Here is a 17660-nt window from a genome sequence, read left to right as displayed (position 1 = left end):
TGGTTATTTACAGTTATATTTTCCTAAAATTGAAACTAAACAAAAATCTTTGCTTCTAACATTAGCCTTCCAGAGCTGGTGTGCATTATTATATTTTTTAATTTAATGGTTGTTAAAAGTCTGTTTTGGATAAAGTTGATTCATAAACATTGTTTCATTAACTTTTGCTTCTCTTCAGAAACATTTCTTCACAATGAGAAATGTTTAAATGGTTATCCATGGAAACAGTAAAGCAGCTTATGCTTCAATGGGCTGACTCCTTGGAAATAAGAAAACAGTATTTACATGGAGTAGCTTCATGCCTAACAGGAAAGACCTCCTTTATATTAAAAAAAAAAAAATCCCGCAAGGAGTAGCAGAAGGAGCAACATCCCAAAGACCATGTGCAACTTCCAGAAAGTAAAAGTGACTCTGTCCAGAGTTCCAATGGACACATCATGGGCTCCTAAAGAGGTTCTGAAAAGCAAATTTGCCCAGTGGTTGTCTCTCTCTCTAGGCTACAGTTTCCTAGAGACAGAAAAGCAGGGTGCATCAGTGTACAGGCTCTTGTTGGAAAGTGATGAAGCATCCTGGGGCTGAGTTTAGAGACCTACTGGCAAGAAGTAGAACATCAGCATGTACAAGATTCTGTCTGCCTCACTGTAGGGTTACCGGAGTCCTATAGTAAAAGCACCAAGGACAGTGCTAAGAACTGGCTGGAGCACACGTCAGCCAAGGAAGGGAAGAACGAATGAGGCTGAAGAGACTGCAGGGCTGCAATTGAAATACGCAGACCTATGCATCCTCATCTGGGATGAGTGGGTTCTGGCAAAATTTAACAGGCTAATAATGAGATGGAGGGTTTGGCAGTAGCATAGCATACTAGGTAAGTGGCACCAAAAAATAGCACAATGAACTTCCACCCTCTTTCTCTGTACAGTCACCTGTTGCGCCAGAATTTGCAGTGGTGCAGATGAGAACTGAAAGCTGTATTTCTTCCTCTCTCTACTTTTTGCTATGCTACTGAAAGGCAGACTTTACAGCACATCTTCTACAGACATAGGCAACTTAGGCACTCCAAGAGCAGTATTTCTACAGGTAGCAAAAATGATTGTGAAAGCCTGCTAGATCCTTTGCATGAAATGTGTCAGAAGGTGTTTTGAAAGCTATTTCTCATTACTAGCCTTACAAGGTTGCATTAAACATTCAGAATCACCATTATTCTAAAATATACTTTTTACACAGTACAAAGAAAGCCAATCTAAGAATCCATCCATGGAAAAGGGAAAGAAATTCTTAAGAGAGAAAATAGCTACAAGAAATATTAAAGCCAGTGCAACCAGATCAGTAACGAGTAACTTAATGGCAACCTTTCACTAGTGTATCTTTTTTTTTTTTTAATAAAGCCTACAGCACTCGGTATTCCCAGGTGGTCTCCCATCCAAGTACTAACCAGACCTGAGCCTGCTTAGCTTCTGAGATCAGACGAGATTGGGCGTGTTCAGGGTGGTATGGCCGTAGACTAGTGTATCCTTTTTAATAGTGAATGGTACTGTGAGCAATTTTGGCCTCCAAAAATGGTTTTAAATGGGCCACCTTCTGAACAGTTGAGAAAAGAACATTTACATGCCAGAATATATTAAGTCAAAGAGAAATAGACTTAAACTACTGGCTTGATGGATTAATACAAGTTTTAAATAGGAAAATAAGCAGGTATTTTTGCTTTGTTTTGTGTTGTTTGTATGGTAATACTCAACTTTTTATCAGAAAGAGGGTACCTAAGAAAGAGCTACCTCCCACACTTGGGTTTTCACAGAAGAAACTGAAATCATTTCCTTAAGAAAGGTGTCATAACACACTGAGATCTCCCATCTGTCTAGTGTAATTCCAGCCCCAGAAGGCTCCACATAGAATGCGTTCCTAACAAAATGGTCTACCCTTACAATGCTATCTAGGCCATTATTGCCACACAGGCTTTGCAGTTAAGAGAGTGCCACCGATTCAATTCTTGCCAAGTACAAGAGTTCTAAGCATTAAAGAAAGACCTTGGAGATTATCAAGTCCAACTTCTTCATTTTACAGAAGAGAAAAAGATAAACCAGAAAAAGCAGCCAGGTCAGAGGTCCACATTAGGTGAAAACAGGTTTCTCAACAGTGGCACTGCTGACATGTTTTTTACTAGGCACTTATTAGTTGCCAGGACTTCCTATGCATTGTAGGTTGTTTAACAGCAGCCCTGGCCAGCTGCTATCTCCCTACCCAATTGTCACAATAAAAAATGACTCATTGTTGCCAAATGTCCTTGGGGAGAAGGCAGAGAGGACAAAACTTCCCCAGTTGAGAACCACTAGGTTGGCATGACTGGCAACCAAATCCCTCTGACTCCCAAGGTGATCTTTTCATTAATCACACAAATACTTCTTGTTTTCAAATAAATATTTTGGAACTAGGGATAACTGATTAATGCATTAAGCCACCACTAATACTGATTACATGTCAAACAATGTGATTAAAAATCTCTTAAAAATATATCTTACATATGTGGAATGTCAAACACACACAGATGAGTAAATGCACATATCAGTGCATTATACACACATACACACACACGAGCCTGAAAATGCACAATCTAAGAAACAGTGAGTTATTTTTGGTTGGATAAAATATAGTAATGCCATTGAAAAGACAGTTCAAGGAGAAATCTCTTTACAAATGGTAAACTTTCTTACCAGCCTTAGAAAAATTCACTATACATTGTAACTATATACTGAGTCATCTTTAAACACACACACACACACACACACACAAGAAGGAACCTCATTGTCAAGCTGTTTAACCATCTTATTGTAAAGATAAGAAAATTCCACTCTAAGAGCTAAAGTTTCCTAAACTAAGTGCTTCAAAATAGTGCCAGATTGCTTCTCAAACACAAAGGAAAAAACCAGATTTACAAAGGACACACAGTTTCTACCACCAAGGGCAGCCTCTGATTTCAGAGTGCCAGTTAATTATAATATTGAGATATTACCTGTTTCTCTTTTTCCGGTGTTCTCTATTAGAATTTTCTGATTCACTACCACTGCTTGTATTACAGCGAGAACGTGACCTGAAGACAAAATGGTAAGAACAAAAGAAAAAGAAACACATGTTTATAACTCATGAAAAATTTCAGAAAGGTTTATATTGCTCCTTTGGAATTCATTTTGCAGTTAAATTACCAATCCAAACATCAAGAGCTGTATTATCCCTCTCCCAGTCAGTGTTCCTGAACTCAGTCAGACATCTAACTGAGTCTATAGCTCAGGGAATAGCAATGCAGGGGAAATATAAAAACAGATTAAGGAGAGTATCAGCATGTTCCCAGAAAGGACCACAGAATCAATCACTTCTAACAGAACTGTGACATGGCAAAGCTGTAAGTCAGTGATGGACTAAATATGGACACAAAATCTTGTAATCCCTCCACCCATACCACTGAGAGAGGTAGAGCTTATTTCCCTAGCCTCTGAATTTACACTGGTCTTGTAACTGATTTTACCAATAGAATCAGGTGAAAGGGATACTCTGTCAGTTCCAGGACTAGCCGCTTCACAGATTGATAGCTTCTGCTTCCTCATAGCCTAAAGAAGTGTAAAAGAGGGAACTTCCACCAAGATGGCCGAACAGGAACAGCTCTGGAGCGCCACTCCCAGCAAGGGAGACACAGAATACAAGTGAACTCTGCATTTTCAACTGAGGTACCAGGTTCATTTCAATGGGACTGGTTGGACAGTGGGTGTAGCCCAGAGAGGGTGAACCAAGGCAGGGCAGGGTGCTGCCCCACCCAGGAAGTACAACCAACTGGAGGATCAGGATTTTACCCCCTCAGCACTCCAGTTCAGATACTGTGCTTCTCCCATGCCCTTTGCAACCCACAGTCCACGAGAATGCCACCGGGCTGAGAAGCGCTGTGAGATGCTAGCGCAGATCTGAGTGACAGCTCCAGCCAGCCCAGCACTGCTAGCTGTCAGCACAGAACTAGGTGGAGGTTTTGGCTAACACCGAGCACCCGCAGGACTGATCTACCCGCCCACAAGAAAGAGGGAGAGCTAAAAGCAGGGAGACAGGTGATATGGCTTTGCAGGTCCCACCTCGACAAAGACCAGCAAACTAAAGCCCTCTCATTTGAGAGTTTCACAGCCAGCATATGAATTCAAGCTCGACCTGGGACGATCCAGCTTGGTTGGGATAAGGGCATCCACCATTGTGAAGGCGGGTCTAATCTCACCTGCACAAACAAAAGCCAGAAGAAGCCTACACAGCAGCCTGGCAGAGTCCAAGGCAGCCTAGCAGGGCTTCTGCAGGCAGACAAGGGATAGAATGCCTCCTCAAACAGTTCCCTGACCCCTGTATAACCAAAAAAAAAAAAAAAAAAAAAAACTTTATACATCAAAAAAAAAAAAAAAAAAACAAAAACAGAAAGAAATAGCTTCAACATCAACAAAAAGGACGTCTACTCAGAGACCCCATCCAAAATCACCAACCTCAAAGATCAAAGGTAGATAAATCCACGAAGATGGGAAGAAACCAGCACAAAAAGGATGCAATCATCAAAGACCAAAACACCTCTCCTCCTCCAAGGGATCACAACTCCTCACCAGCAAGGGAACAAAACAGGATGGAGAATGAGTTTGACAAACTGACAGAAGCAGGCTTCAGAAGGTGGGTAATAACAAAATTCTCCGAGCTAAAGTAGCATGTTCTAACCCAATGCAAAGAAACTAAAAACCTTGAAAAAAGGTTAGACGAAATGCTAACTAGAATAACAAGCTCAGAGAATAACATAAACAACTTGATGGGGCTGAAAAACACAGCACAAGAACTTCACGAAGCATACACAAGTTTCAATAGCTGAATCAATCAAGCAGAAGAAAGTATATCAGAGATTGAAGATCAACTCAATGAAATAAAACGAGAAGGCAAGATGAGAGAAAAGAGTGAAAAGAAATGAACAAAGCCTCCAAGAAATATGGGATCATATGAAAAGACCTAATCTATGCTTGATTGGTGTACCTGAATGTGATGGGGAGAATGAATCCAAGCTGGAAAACACTCCGCAGGATATTATCCAGGAGAACTTCCCCAACCTACAAAGGCAGGCCAATATTCAAATACAGGAAATACACAGAACACCACAAGATACTCCTCAAGAAGAGCAACCCCAAGGCACATAATTGTCAGATTCACCAGGGTTGAAACAAAGAAAAAATGCTAAGAGAAAGGTCGGGTTACCCACAAAGGGAAGCCCATCAGACTCACAGTGGATCTCTCGGCAGAAACCCTGCAAGCCAAAAGAGAGCAGGGGACAATATTCAACATCCTTAAAGAAAAGAACTTTCAACCCAGAATTTCATATCTAGCCAAACTAAGCTTCACAAGTGAAGGAGAAATAAAATCCTAGACAGACAAGCAATTACTGAGAGATTTCATTGCCATCAGACCTGCCTTACAAGAGCTCCTGAAGGAAACACTAAACACAGAAAGGAACAACCATTACCAGCCACTACAAAAACGTACCAAATGGTAAAGACCAATGATGCATGAAGAAACTGCATCAACTAATGAGCAAAACAACCAGCCAGTAACAAAATGGCAGGATCAAATACACACATAACAATATTAACATTAAATGTAAATGGTCTAAATGCCCCAATCAAAAGACACAGACTGGCAAACCAGATAAAAAGTCAGGACCCATTTGTATGCTGTATTCAGGAGACCCATCTCACATGCAAGGACACACACACACACACACACACACACACACATAAAAAAACAGGGGTTGCAATCCTAGTTTCTGATAAAACAGACTTTAAACCAACAAAGATCAACAGTGACAAAGAAGAGCATTACATAATGGTAAAAGGATCATTGCAACAAGAAGAGCTAACTATCCTAAATATATATGCACCCAATACAGGAGCACCCAGATACACAGAGCAAGTTCTTAATGACCTACAAAAAGACTTAGACTCCTGCACAATAATAGTGGGAAACTTTAATAATCCACTGTCAATATCAGACAGATCAATGAGACAGAAAATCAACAAGGATATCCAGGACTTGAATGCAGATCTGGACCAAGTGGACCTAATAGACAACTACGCAACACTCCACCCCAAATCCACAGAATATGCATTCTTCTCAGCACCACATTGCACTTATTCTAAAATTGACCACATAATTAGAAGTAAATCACTCTTCAGCAAATGCAAAAGAATGGAAATCATAACAGTCTCTCAGACCACAGTGCAATCAAATTAGAATTCAGGATTAAGAAATTCACGCAAGACCACACAACTGCATGGAAGCTGAACAACTAGCTTCTGAATGGCAACTAGATAAACAATGAAATGAAGGCAGTAATAAAGATATTCTTTGAAACCAATGAGAACAAAGACACAATGTACCAGAATCTCTGGGACAAATTTAAAGCAGTGTCTAGAGGGAAATTTATAGCAATAAATGCCCATATGAGAAACAAGGAAAGATCTAAAATTAACACCCTATTGTCAAAATTGATAGAGCTAGAGAAGCAAGATCAAAAGAACTAAAAAACTAGCAGAAGACAAGAAATAACTATGATCAAAGCAGAACTGAAGGACATAGAGACACACAAAAAAAAAACCTTCAAAAAAAAATCAATAAATCCAGGAGCTAGTTTTTGAAAAGATCAACAAAACAGACCACTAGCCAAACTAATAAAAAAGAAAAGAGAGAAGAATCAAATAGACACAATAAAAAATGATAAAGGGGATATCACCACCAATTCTACAGAAATACAAAGTACCAACAGAGATTACTACGAATAACTCTATGCACATAAACGAGTAAATGTGGAAGAAATGAATAAATTCTTGGACATTTGCACCCTCCCAAGCCTCAACCAGGAAGAAGGTGAAACCCTGAATAGACCAATAACAAGGGCTGAAGTTGAGGAAGCAATTAATAGCCTACCAACCAAAAAAAAAAAAAAAAAAATCCAGGTCCAGACAGGTTCATAGCCAAATTCTACCAGATGTACAAAGAGGAGTTGGTACCATTCCTTCTGAAACTATTCCCAAAAATACAAAAAGTGGGAATGCTCCCTAACTCATTTTATGAGACCAACATCATCCTGATACCAAAACCTGGCAGAGACTCAACTGAAAAATAAAACTTCAGCTCAATATGCATGATGAACACTAGATGTAAAAATCTTCAATAAAATACTGGCAAACCAATTGTAGCAGCATATGAAAAGCTTATCCATCATGTTCAAGTAGGCTTCATCCCAGGGATGCAAGGCTGGTTCAATATATGCAAGTCTATAAATGTAATCCATCATATAAACAGAACCAAAGACAAAAACCACATGATTATCTCAATAGATGCAGAGAAAGCCTTTGACAAAATTCAACAGTGCTTTATGCAAAAAACCCTCAATAAACTAGATATCGATGGAATGTATCTCAAAATAATAAAAGTTATTTATTACAAACCCACAGCCGATATCATACCGAATGAGCAAAAACTGAAAGCATTCCCTTAGAAATCTGGCACTAGACAAGGATGCCCTCTCACCACTCCTATTGAATAAAGTATTAGACGTTCTAGCCCAAGCAATCATACAAGAAAAAGAAATAAAGGCTATTCAATTAGGAAAGGAGGAAGTCAAACTGTCTCTGTTTGAAGATGATATGATTGTATATTTAGAAGACTCCATCATCTCAGCCCAAAATCTTAAACTGACAAGCAACTTCAGCAAAATCTCAGGATAAAAAATCAATGTGCAGAAATCACAAGCACTCCTATACACCAATAACAGACAAACGGAGAACCAAATCAAGAGAGAACTCCCATTCACAATTGCTACAAAGAGAATAAAATATATAGGAATACAACTAACAAAGGATGTAAAGGACCTCTTCAAGGAGAACTACAAACCACTGCTCAAGGAAATAAGAGAGGACACAAACAGGGGGCCAAAGTGGCGCCGGAGGTCGTGGCACTTGCGAAGGCAAGGTCATGAGTTCAAGGCTAACCTGAGCAACCTCATAAGCTCAAACTGATTGGCAAAAAAAAAAAAAAAAAAGAGAGAACACAAACAGATGGAAAAACATTCCATGTCATGGTTAGGAAGAATCAATATTGTGAAAATGGCCATACTGCCCAAAGTAATTTACAGATTCAACACTATCCCCATCAAGCTACCACTGACCTTCTTCATAGAACAGGAAAAAACTGCTTTAAACTTCATATGGAACCAAAAGTAAGCCCGCATAGCCACAACAATCCTAAGCAAAAAGAACAAAGCTGGAGGCATCACACTACCTCACTTCAAACTATACTACAAGGCTAGTATAATCAAAACAGCATGGTACTGGTACTAATACAGAGATATAGACCAATGGAACAGAACAGAGGCCTCAGAGGCAATGGCACACATCTGCAGCCATCTGATGTTTGACAAACATGATAAAAACAAGCAATGGGGAAAGGACTCCCTGTTTAATAAATGGTGTTGGAAAAACTGGCTAGCCATGTACAGAAAGCAGAAACTGGACCCCTTCCTGACACCTTACACTAAAATTAACTTCAGATGGATTAAAGACTTAAACGTAAGACCTGGCACCATAAAAACCCTAGAAGAAAATCTAGGCAAAACCATTCAGGACATAGGCATAGGCAAGGACTTCATGACTATAACACCAAAAGTGTTGGCAACAAAAGCCAAAATAGACAAATGGGATCTAATTAAACTTAAGAGTTTCTGTACAGCAAAAGAAACAATCATTAGAGTGAATTGACAACCAACAGAATGGGAAAAAGTTTTTGCAATCTACCCATATGACAAAGGGCTAATATCCAGAATCTACAAAGAACTAAAGCAGGATTTACAAGAAAATACAAACAAACCCATTCAAAAGTGGGGGAAGGATATGAAACATATGCTTCATATGAAAATATGCTCAGCGTCACTGGTCATTAGAGAAATGTAAATCAAAACCACATTGAGATACCATCTCATGCCAGTTAGAATGGTGATCATTAAAAAAACTGGAGACGACAGATGCTCAAGTGGATGTGGAGAAACGTGAACACTTTTACACTGTTGGTGGGAGTGTAAATTAGTTCGACCATTGTGGAAGACAGTGTGGTGATTCCTCAAGGATCTAGAAACAGAAATTCCATTTGACCCAGCAATCCTGTTACTGAGTATACACCCAAATGATTATAAATCGTTCTATTATAAAGACACATGCATACATATGTTCACTGCAGCACTGTTTACAATAGTAAAGACCTGAAACCAACCCAAATGCCCATCAATGATAGACTGGACAAGGAAAATGTGGCACACATACACTATGAAATACTATGCAGCCATTAAAAATCAATGAGTTCACGTCCTCTGTAGGGACATGGATGAATCTGGAAACCATCATTCTCAGCAAACTGACACAAGAACAGAAAACCAAACACTGCATGTTCTCACTCATAGATGTGTGTTGAACAAGAAGAACACATGGGCACAGGGAGGGGAACATCACCCTCTGGGGTATGTTGGGGGTGGAGGGCTAGAGGAGGGGCAGCAGGAAGCAGGGAGGTTGGGGAGGGATAACACTGGGAGAAATGCAGATGTTGGTGATGGGGCAATGGAGACAACAAACCACCATGGCATGTGTATACCTATGCAACAATCCTGCAAGATCTGCAAATGTACCCCAGAACTTAAAGTACAAATAAAAAAAAAAGAAGTAAAAAAGAAGTGCCTAAAGAAGTGTAAGCTAACCAGATGGAGAGACTAGGCAAAGATGTCCCAGGCCTCCAGCCTTTCTGCCAAGATGCTAACATGAAAGAGAAAGGCCCCCCAAATAACACAATCTCAGCTGTCATCTGAACACAGCCTCATGAAACCAAAAACAAGACTAGCTAAAAAGATACCTGTCCAATTGACAGAATTACACTAGATAAATACCGTTGTTGTTGCTTTAAGTCAATGAGTTTTTGAGTAATTTATAATATGGCAATAATAGATAAATGAGACAGCTCCTCTGAGACACAAAGAAAAGAAAACAGCACTGTCTCAGGATGCAACAGAATGGAAGACTTGGAATCAATTGAAGATAAATTGGTTTTGAAAACTAAAAAAATAATTCCCCCACTTTTTCCCTCAACTCTGAGCATTGCTAAATCTGCTAACCCTTCTTCCCTCTCTCCTGCCATTTTTTTTTTACCTCCTCCTTTGCTTTAGATCTGAATCTTCGCCACTGTTATGGGCCTTCCTGTGAAAACAAAGACATTAAAGCAAAAGGAAATTATCAATTGGCTAAGGAAAGCACAATAAAATGAGTTTCACTTCAGTTAATACCTATCTGTCATACCTTCATTCATTCACCAAACATTTAAGTCATGAGTATATGCATACAACAGGTCCCAGAAATATACTATTAATAACATCACCTGGCCTCACTCTAGTGGGTTCTGCAAACCATCTGAATTCTATTCATCTAACGATGACGTTAGTCTGCAGTTTCAGAACTGCAATCCTCCAAGCTGATTTCTGCCATAGTAGAATTGACATCATCTCACTTGGATGCCCTTTCCCATACCCTGGCTCCAAATTATTTTTATCTCCTCTCATAATCTCCTCCACTTCAACTCAGCAACCTACATCATGGTCATACTTTGGACTTTATCGTCTGTAACCACCTCCAAACACTTCGCTCTCTTACCCCAATCTCCTCTTCTTCCTGTTTACCACTCCCCATTTACTTTCAAACAGCTTCAGTGGGGCATCCTGGTTAAAGGTGCTGGCTCTGGTACCAGACAACCTGAATGTGAATCCCATCTCCTTCAACGATGAGTTGTGTGATTTAAATAAGTTACTTTTCTACGCAGTGACTCACTTTTAATGGAATCTCCTTTAAAGTCTGCTCTAAAGGATAAAATGAATTAATATATTTAAAATGCATACAATAGGACCTGGGTCATTGTTAGCATTCAACCAAGATAAGCTGTTATTGCTTATTCAACTATTTCCACTGTTCCTTTTCTTTGACCCCAATAAGACTATCTACTGACCTGGCTACTCTCCACCAGCTCTTCACCTCTCTTCCCTGTCCTTCTGTACTAAGCTTAGATTTCCTAATCTATCATTTCAATAACTCATGCTGATACTCAACACATTCCCTGACTCTGTTTTTCATTCCATCTTTTTGATGAAAATCCCAGACATGGGTGAATCTAACCATGCAAGTTTTCTGGATCAGTCTTAAATAGCTAGCTGAGCAGTGCTGGAAGGAGTCACACAAAAGGGGCCTATTAGTTACACTACAAATCTATGTCCATAAACCTGAAGTGGGGCCACACCATGGTTCAGCAATCCTGTCACATTTCACAGATCTAAGTAAAAAGCAGTTTCAAACTCTCCATCCTGCAACCCTCTGACCCATAGTATCCTTGTTTCAGCAAATGACTTTGTTTTCTCCTTCCAGAGGACAAAGTAGCCTCCAGATGGAATTCTTCCATCTTCCTGCTACCAAAAATAAAAACTTACTAACATCTTCTCTGTTATTTGTGGATTTATCCTTACTACCAAGGTCAGTCTCTCCACCAGTGCTTTGTGGGTCCCATCACATCACCTCGGGTCTTCTCAATGAATTTCATTAACTACCCTCCTACCTCTCACCCATAGTCACCTTGCCTGTCTGACAGACTCTTTTTACAAGCTATTAACTTTTTCAAGTCTCTGTTGTTCAAACACAGACCTACTTTGAGTCTACATCCCCCCTCATCTGCCCAGTCCCTCCTCTCTCCTCACAAACTTCTTGAGAATGGTGTTTATGCCCCATGCTCCATTTGATTACCTTCTTTCTAATCTAGCACCTTCCCACTATGATTGGGCGGGATGGACATGGCTCTTCAATGCATAGCTTATGTTACCCCATTTCCTTCAATATGCTTATATCAAATAACATTAACACCAATATGTGATCCCTGTTCTTGCATCAAATTTTGGGGTCACTATTTGGCATAAACACAATTATACAGATATTGTTCACAGATGATCTAAATAGTGTTCCAGGAATATGATTCCATTCTTTTATAGGTTTTAAATTTTCTGGGAGACGATACTTGCCTAAGTTTTCCATGTGCATATCACTTGCTTAGTGTTCTTTTGCTTCTCACTAATTCTTCAAATTCTGAGAGAACTGCAAAACTCCTGCTATGGATGGATGCTCAAGTAATCTGCAAGTTCCATTTAAATTTCTCCTGGAGCTCTCTACTCTCCTGCTTGTAATACCTGGACCACCTGTTATTGATTAACCCCCTTCACCATAATCCAAGGAACTCCTGTTGCGTCTGTATAATGGATCCCACATCTCCAGGTCTTCTGGCTACTTACTTCTCTGGGTTTTGGTAAAGTGTATCTTTCAGTTGCTAACAGAGAAAATATGCATGGCAGATAACTTTCTTGGAACTCAAAATTTCTGAAAATGTCTTTATACAAACAATTACGGTTATCTGGGCCTAGACCCCTAAATTAAAAATAATCTTTCAGACTTCTGAAGGCAATTCTTCTTTGCCTTCTTCTTCTGATATTACTGTTAAGCGGCCCAATGTCTTTTTTCTTGAGACCGAGTTTCACTCGTCACCCAGGCTGGATTGCAGTGGCGCGATCTCAGCTCACTGCAACCTCTGCCTTCCGAGTTCAAGTGATTCTCCTGCGTCAGCCTCTAGAGTAGCTGAGATTACAGGCATGTGCCACTATGCCTGGCTAATACGTAGTTTCAACAGAGACAGGGTTTCACCATGTTGCCCAGGCTTGTCTTGAACTCCTGACCTCAGGTGATCCACCCACCTCAGCCTCCCAAAGTGCTGGGATTATAGGTGTGAGCCACCAGGTCTGACTCCCAATGTCATTTTGTCACCATTTGTACATGGATTTTTTTTCTCTCCCATATTCCCATGTTCACTCCATATCTTTAGAATTCTTTCTTAAACTACGTTTTGAAATTTAATTATAATGAACCTTGTAATGAATCTAAGTTTTCAATTGATTATGATAAATGCTCAGTGTGTTCTTCTTTACAATGTCACATCCTTCAGTTACGGAATATCTACTTGTGCTATTTCTTTAATAGTTTCCTCTCTTGTGTTTTATCTGTTCTTTTCTCATAGAAATTGTATTAGTTGAATGACTGATATCTAGATTTGATAATTTTATTATCCTTATGTCCATACACTAGTTTTCCTGTGTTTTTTTGTTGTTGTTGTTGCTGTTGTTCCATTGTGGGGAAGATTTTCTTAATGTTACCTTCCAAATCTTTTACTGATTATTTTAAATTCTAGCACACTAATTTAAAGCCTAATAACTGTTCTTCACTGATCCTTACCTTTGTAGTGATAAAAATTGATATATTGTTTCATCTTTCTAAATAGTTTTTTAGAAATTTTTCTTTCTTATTTTGTCTGTTTCCTGTGAGAATGTCCCCAACCCCACCCAACACCCATTTGCTTGTTTTAATCTTTGCCTTTCCAGACAGAAGCAATGTTCAAATGCATGTGTTCATGGCTTTCTATCTCTCTCTCTATTCAAGCAATAAGTGTTAAAATTACTGGAGCCCTTTGGATGGTGCAGAGCATGTTAACTAATGGCTCACAGTAATATGAAGGCAGCCTCAATCATTTCATTGAAGGATCCTTTGAAAGTAAGTATATGTAAATCTTTTCTCTTGTACTTGGTCCATTCCCTTCAGTAGGATTCTCTAATCTCATGCCTGGGAGATATAACCATTTCATTGGAAGATGCTTTGAAAGCTGGTATCCACAGTCTTTTCACTTGTCCCTGTCCATTTCTTACAAAGGGATTCTCTAATTTTCTGCCTAGGTAATATAAGCCTGGATTCTAGTATTCTGGGAAAGAAGAGAAAAGGGAGACATTTGGTATGCAAATTTTCACTCTCTTGATTTCTCCATGGCCACAATTTCTCTTTCTCCTTCACCAGTTAATCTTCTTCAGTTAAGCCAAATGCTTGAGCTTCTTACAACTCTGTCACTGGCTTTGTCTTTCTGCATTCTATCTATACTATCAACCTAAACAACCTAATCTCTATTATATATTTCAAGTAACATACTTAAGATTTTATTTTGGTCCATAAAACTAATCCAGCTCCTGACTTATATTCAACAACCCATGGGAATCCTGCACTTGGACTTCTATAAATTCAAAATATCAGAAACTAAATTGGCAATTGTACCATTCAAGCCAGCAAGGTCCTGATGATTCTATTTCTACACAACACATCTGAATTCATACAATTGAACAAGCTTTGGTTTCATTCTGGACAGCTCCCTCTCCTCCACCCCTCATACTGATCCTCCTACCAATTTTACCTCCTACTGGCCTACTGAAACCAACTACTTCTTTATATCTCTATATCACCACCTTGGTCCATGCTCCCATTCTCTATTGCTAGGACTAGTACAATAGCCTGCCGCCTGGTGTCTCCATTTCTGCCACTACCCTCTTCTACCATTTCTCCAAAGGACGGTAACGGTCATCTTTACAAACAAAAATGTGATGTTATTGAACTCCCTGTTAAAAACAAAAACAAAAAACAAAAAACACTAGTCTAAGGACCAAAATCCTGACGAAGTCCAGGTGGGCTGTAAGGTCTGATTCCACCTTTCTCTCTAGGCTCATTTCTAACACATTTTCATTCACTATCAGAGTTTCATAAATACTGGCCTTTATTCCTTTTCATGAACATTCCCTGTTTCTTTCCCTCCCAAGGGTTTTGCATGTGCTAGCCCCTCTGTCTGGTATGATCATTCCTTCCTTTTTGCCTGCTTATATCTCAGATTCTGGCACAAGCATCCAACCTCAGGAAACCATTCCCCAACCTCCTTGGCTCAACTTCCCCTAATAGTGCTCATTACACAGGTGTTTATTAAATTTATCATGCGGTCACACTTATGACATGTGTATACTTTTCTGTATGCATGCTAGGTTTCAATAAAAATTTTTTAAATTCCCTTAAGTACCACATATCTTACCTTCATATTACATAGTAAAGTCATAACAGCACATATATTCCTATGACTCATGTATTTTCCCCTTAATAGCATGTAAGCTACCATAGGACAGGAACTTGTCTAGTGGTGGTAGCACACTGCATGGCAGACAGCAGGCACTCAAACATTTTTGAATGTAAAGGTAAAAGCTGAGGAGTGAAAATATATTGTACTACCAGAAAATATGCTGGCTTTCTTTTTCTAGAATAGGAATGTTTAAATAAGCAGGTTTCAGGGTCTCCATAAACTTTGAAAATTATATGAAAATGTTTATATGTATTTAAATATGAACCTGTCTTTCCCTAGGGGATGAATCCAACATTTCATCAGATCTCAGAGGGTAGTATCACCCAAAAAGGTTAAGGATCACTATTCTGGACTTGGCCAGAATTTGATGGTTTGTATCCATCTCACAACAAACAACTGACAAAATAGGAAATTTTGACACTTATTGCAAAATGTGTTATCCTGACATCCAAAGCAAAGTAGAATTTCCTATTATTAAACTTAAATAGTTGAGATTCTTCCATGTCGACGACATGTCTGGAATTTAAATGTCAATGTTAATCCAGCAATGTAGAGATTTGTGCCCAGTGCAAGTTAAATATGTGTGAAGATAAAACAAGATGGACAAGGGCAGGGATGCTTATAGGGCATTTATACTGGAAAGAAACAGAGAAGAGTATGCTTTAGTCCTTTTATGTCAACATGCAGCAATGGCTCGCTGCCTCAAAACACACATTCCAAAGAGACCTGTAAGTGCACCAGGCAAAAGGCTCTATGAATCCTCAGGCAAAAAAATTCTCTTTCCAGCAAATTTAAATAGCCTTCCCCCTGGAATACGCCAATGAAAGGATCCTGTATCCACTCTCCACAATTACTTCTCTGTGTTTCACAGGAAGCCACTGGAAAATCAATCTCAGTGTAGAAGCCAAGTCTGGATTTGGGAGTATAAATGCTGCAAACTATCTCAGGCAATTATTTTGTACAAAAACAATGCAAATTTAGGCATATTTTAGCAAAATTTAATTAAGTTCATTTTCAAATGTATTAAAGTGACTAGCTGCGCAACATGTGTAATTATTTTGTTTAGGGAGTGCTGACAAATTGCACCAATTAATTAAGGGTGGAAAACTATAAAACTCTACCAATAACATATACTAAATTCTAATCACCCCCACCCAAGTCACCTCAACATACAACACACACAAATGCACTTTAAAGTATTTCCCAGTGGTGTTGCTGTGGTTTTAAGTATTGTCCAAGTTGAACCAACTCTTAGTGTTCCCAAGGAGAAAGCTGAGTAAGAGCTGAAGCACAGCCTTATTTAAAAGAGGGCTATCACTATCTCCACCTTTTTCAGATGTACAGACCGGGATTCAAATCCCACATGTGCCACAGAGGACAAGCTACCATCATCTCCTTAAGCCTCAGTTTTCTTAACTGTAAAAGTGAGGTGGTGATGCTGGGCTGAATAGTTTTCATTGGTACTCAGCCTCTACTGACTCATCTGTAATCTGCCCTCTACTGTCAAGATAGAAAGCCTGGAAATTTTATATTCCTGGACAGCTTTGCCAGCTGGGTTCTCCTTAAGAGAGACTCCAGTAAGATTTGAAGGCAGGAAAAGGGGAAAGTGATTTTGTTTCTACTTGTACCTGTGACATCAACTCTTACACTCCTGAGAAGTGGGGGGTTCTTTGTTTGGCTACAGTGGTGGTACCTCCAGCAATGTCAGCAACAGTGGTCCCCGCCTAGCATCTGTCACGGTGCCTGCAGCAATGTCAGCAGCAAGACAGGCTCAGGATTGCCAGCTCAAAGTTGGAAGTGGTTCCTGGTCTCTAAGTAACACCCACTTCTCTCCTTGCATTTCTTCAGTCCAGAGGCTGTAATAGCAGCTACATCTCTGAGTTACACCACTCTCTGCCTTTTGCACCTTCAATCCTACTTACACCTTTGCACCAATTCCCTATTTAATTCCCCACTGCTAGAATCACATCGTGCCTGAATAAAAATGCCAGTTCCCAAAGGGTTATTATCAGGATTAAATGAGATAATATATAGCAAGCACTTTGCTCAGTACTTGGAATACAGCCAATACCAAACAAATGCCTTCTATTACTCTATTGTTCTATCTAATCAGTTGGGTCCTGATCTAGCCCCATGACGTCAGTCCTACTACATGAAGGAAATATAGACCCTTCTTTTCGTAACCATCAAAGGATTTCAGTGAAGTTGAATTTGGTTTTAGAAAGATGGGAATAAAGCTCTGGGAAACTAGCAGAAGCAAAAGGGATCAAGCAGCAAAGGGCCAGCAAGTGTGTTTTAACTAGGGCACAGGTGAAAGGAGGGCTCAGCTTCCAAACCTGCAGTGTATATAAAAAGTGTATTGATGGTTACCTGAAATTATGAACTGAACTTCTTACAATTATAAAAGTCTTTATGCTGGGTGCAATGACTCATGCCTGTAACCCCAGCACTTTGGGAGCCCGAGCTGGGAGGACTGCTTGAGGCTAGAAATTCAAGACCAGCCTGGGCAACATAGTGAGAGAGACCCCATCTCTACTTTAATTTATACATTT

At 39.5% G+C, this 17660-nt stretch overlaps 1 protein-coding gene and 1 pseudogene across 3 annotated transcripts in view; both read right to left on the bottom strand.

Moving 5' to 3' along the window:
- The window catches only part of EPB41L4A (erythrocyte membrane protein band 4.1 like 4A), a 274144-nt gene that overhangs the window by 26426 nt on the left and 230058 nt on the right, over positions 1 to 17660 (bottom strand). For all 3 annotated transcript variants that reach the window (XR_004739723.3, XM_008991698.5, XM_078365056.1), the window contains 2 exons: positions 10239 to 10286; positions 3008 to 3085 (listed from right to left, as the gene is read on the bottom strand). Coding sequence is in view for 2 of the 3 variants with exons in the window: in XM_008991698.5 (XP_008989946.1) it covers positions 3008 to 3085; positions 10239 to 10286 (126 nt within the window). In the remaining variant the exon portion in view is untranslated. The remainder of the gene's footprint in view (positions 1 to 3007; positions 3086 to 10238; positions 10287 to 17660) is intronic.
- On the bottom strand, positions 1384 to 1502 carry LOC118151718 (5S ribosomal RNA; annotated as a pseudogene).

The sequence above is a fragment of the Callithrix jacchus genome, chromosome 2, assembly GCF_049354715.1.
Source record: "Callithrix jacchus isolate 240 chromosome 2, calJac240_pri, whole genome shotgun sequence".
In the NCBI taxonomy this organism is placed as follows: domain Eukaryota; kingdom Metazoa; phylum Chordata; class Mammalia; order Primates; family Cebidae; genus Callithrix; species Callithrix jacchus.
This window is presented reverse-complemented; position numbering and strand designations above follow the sequence as displayed.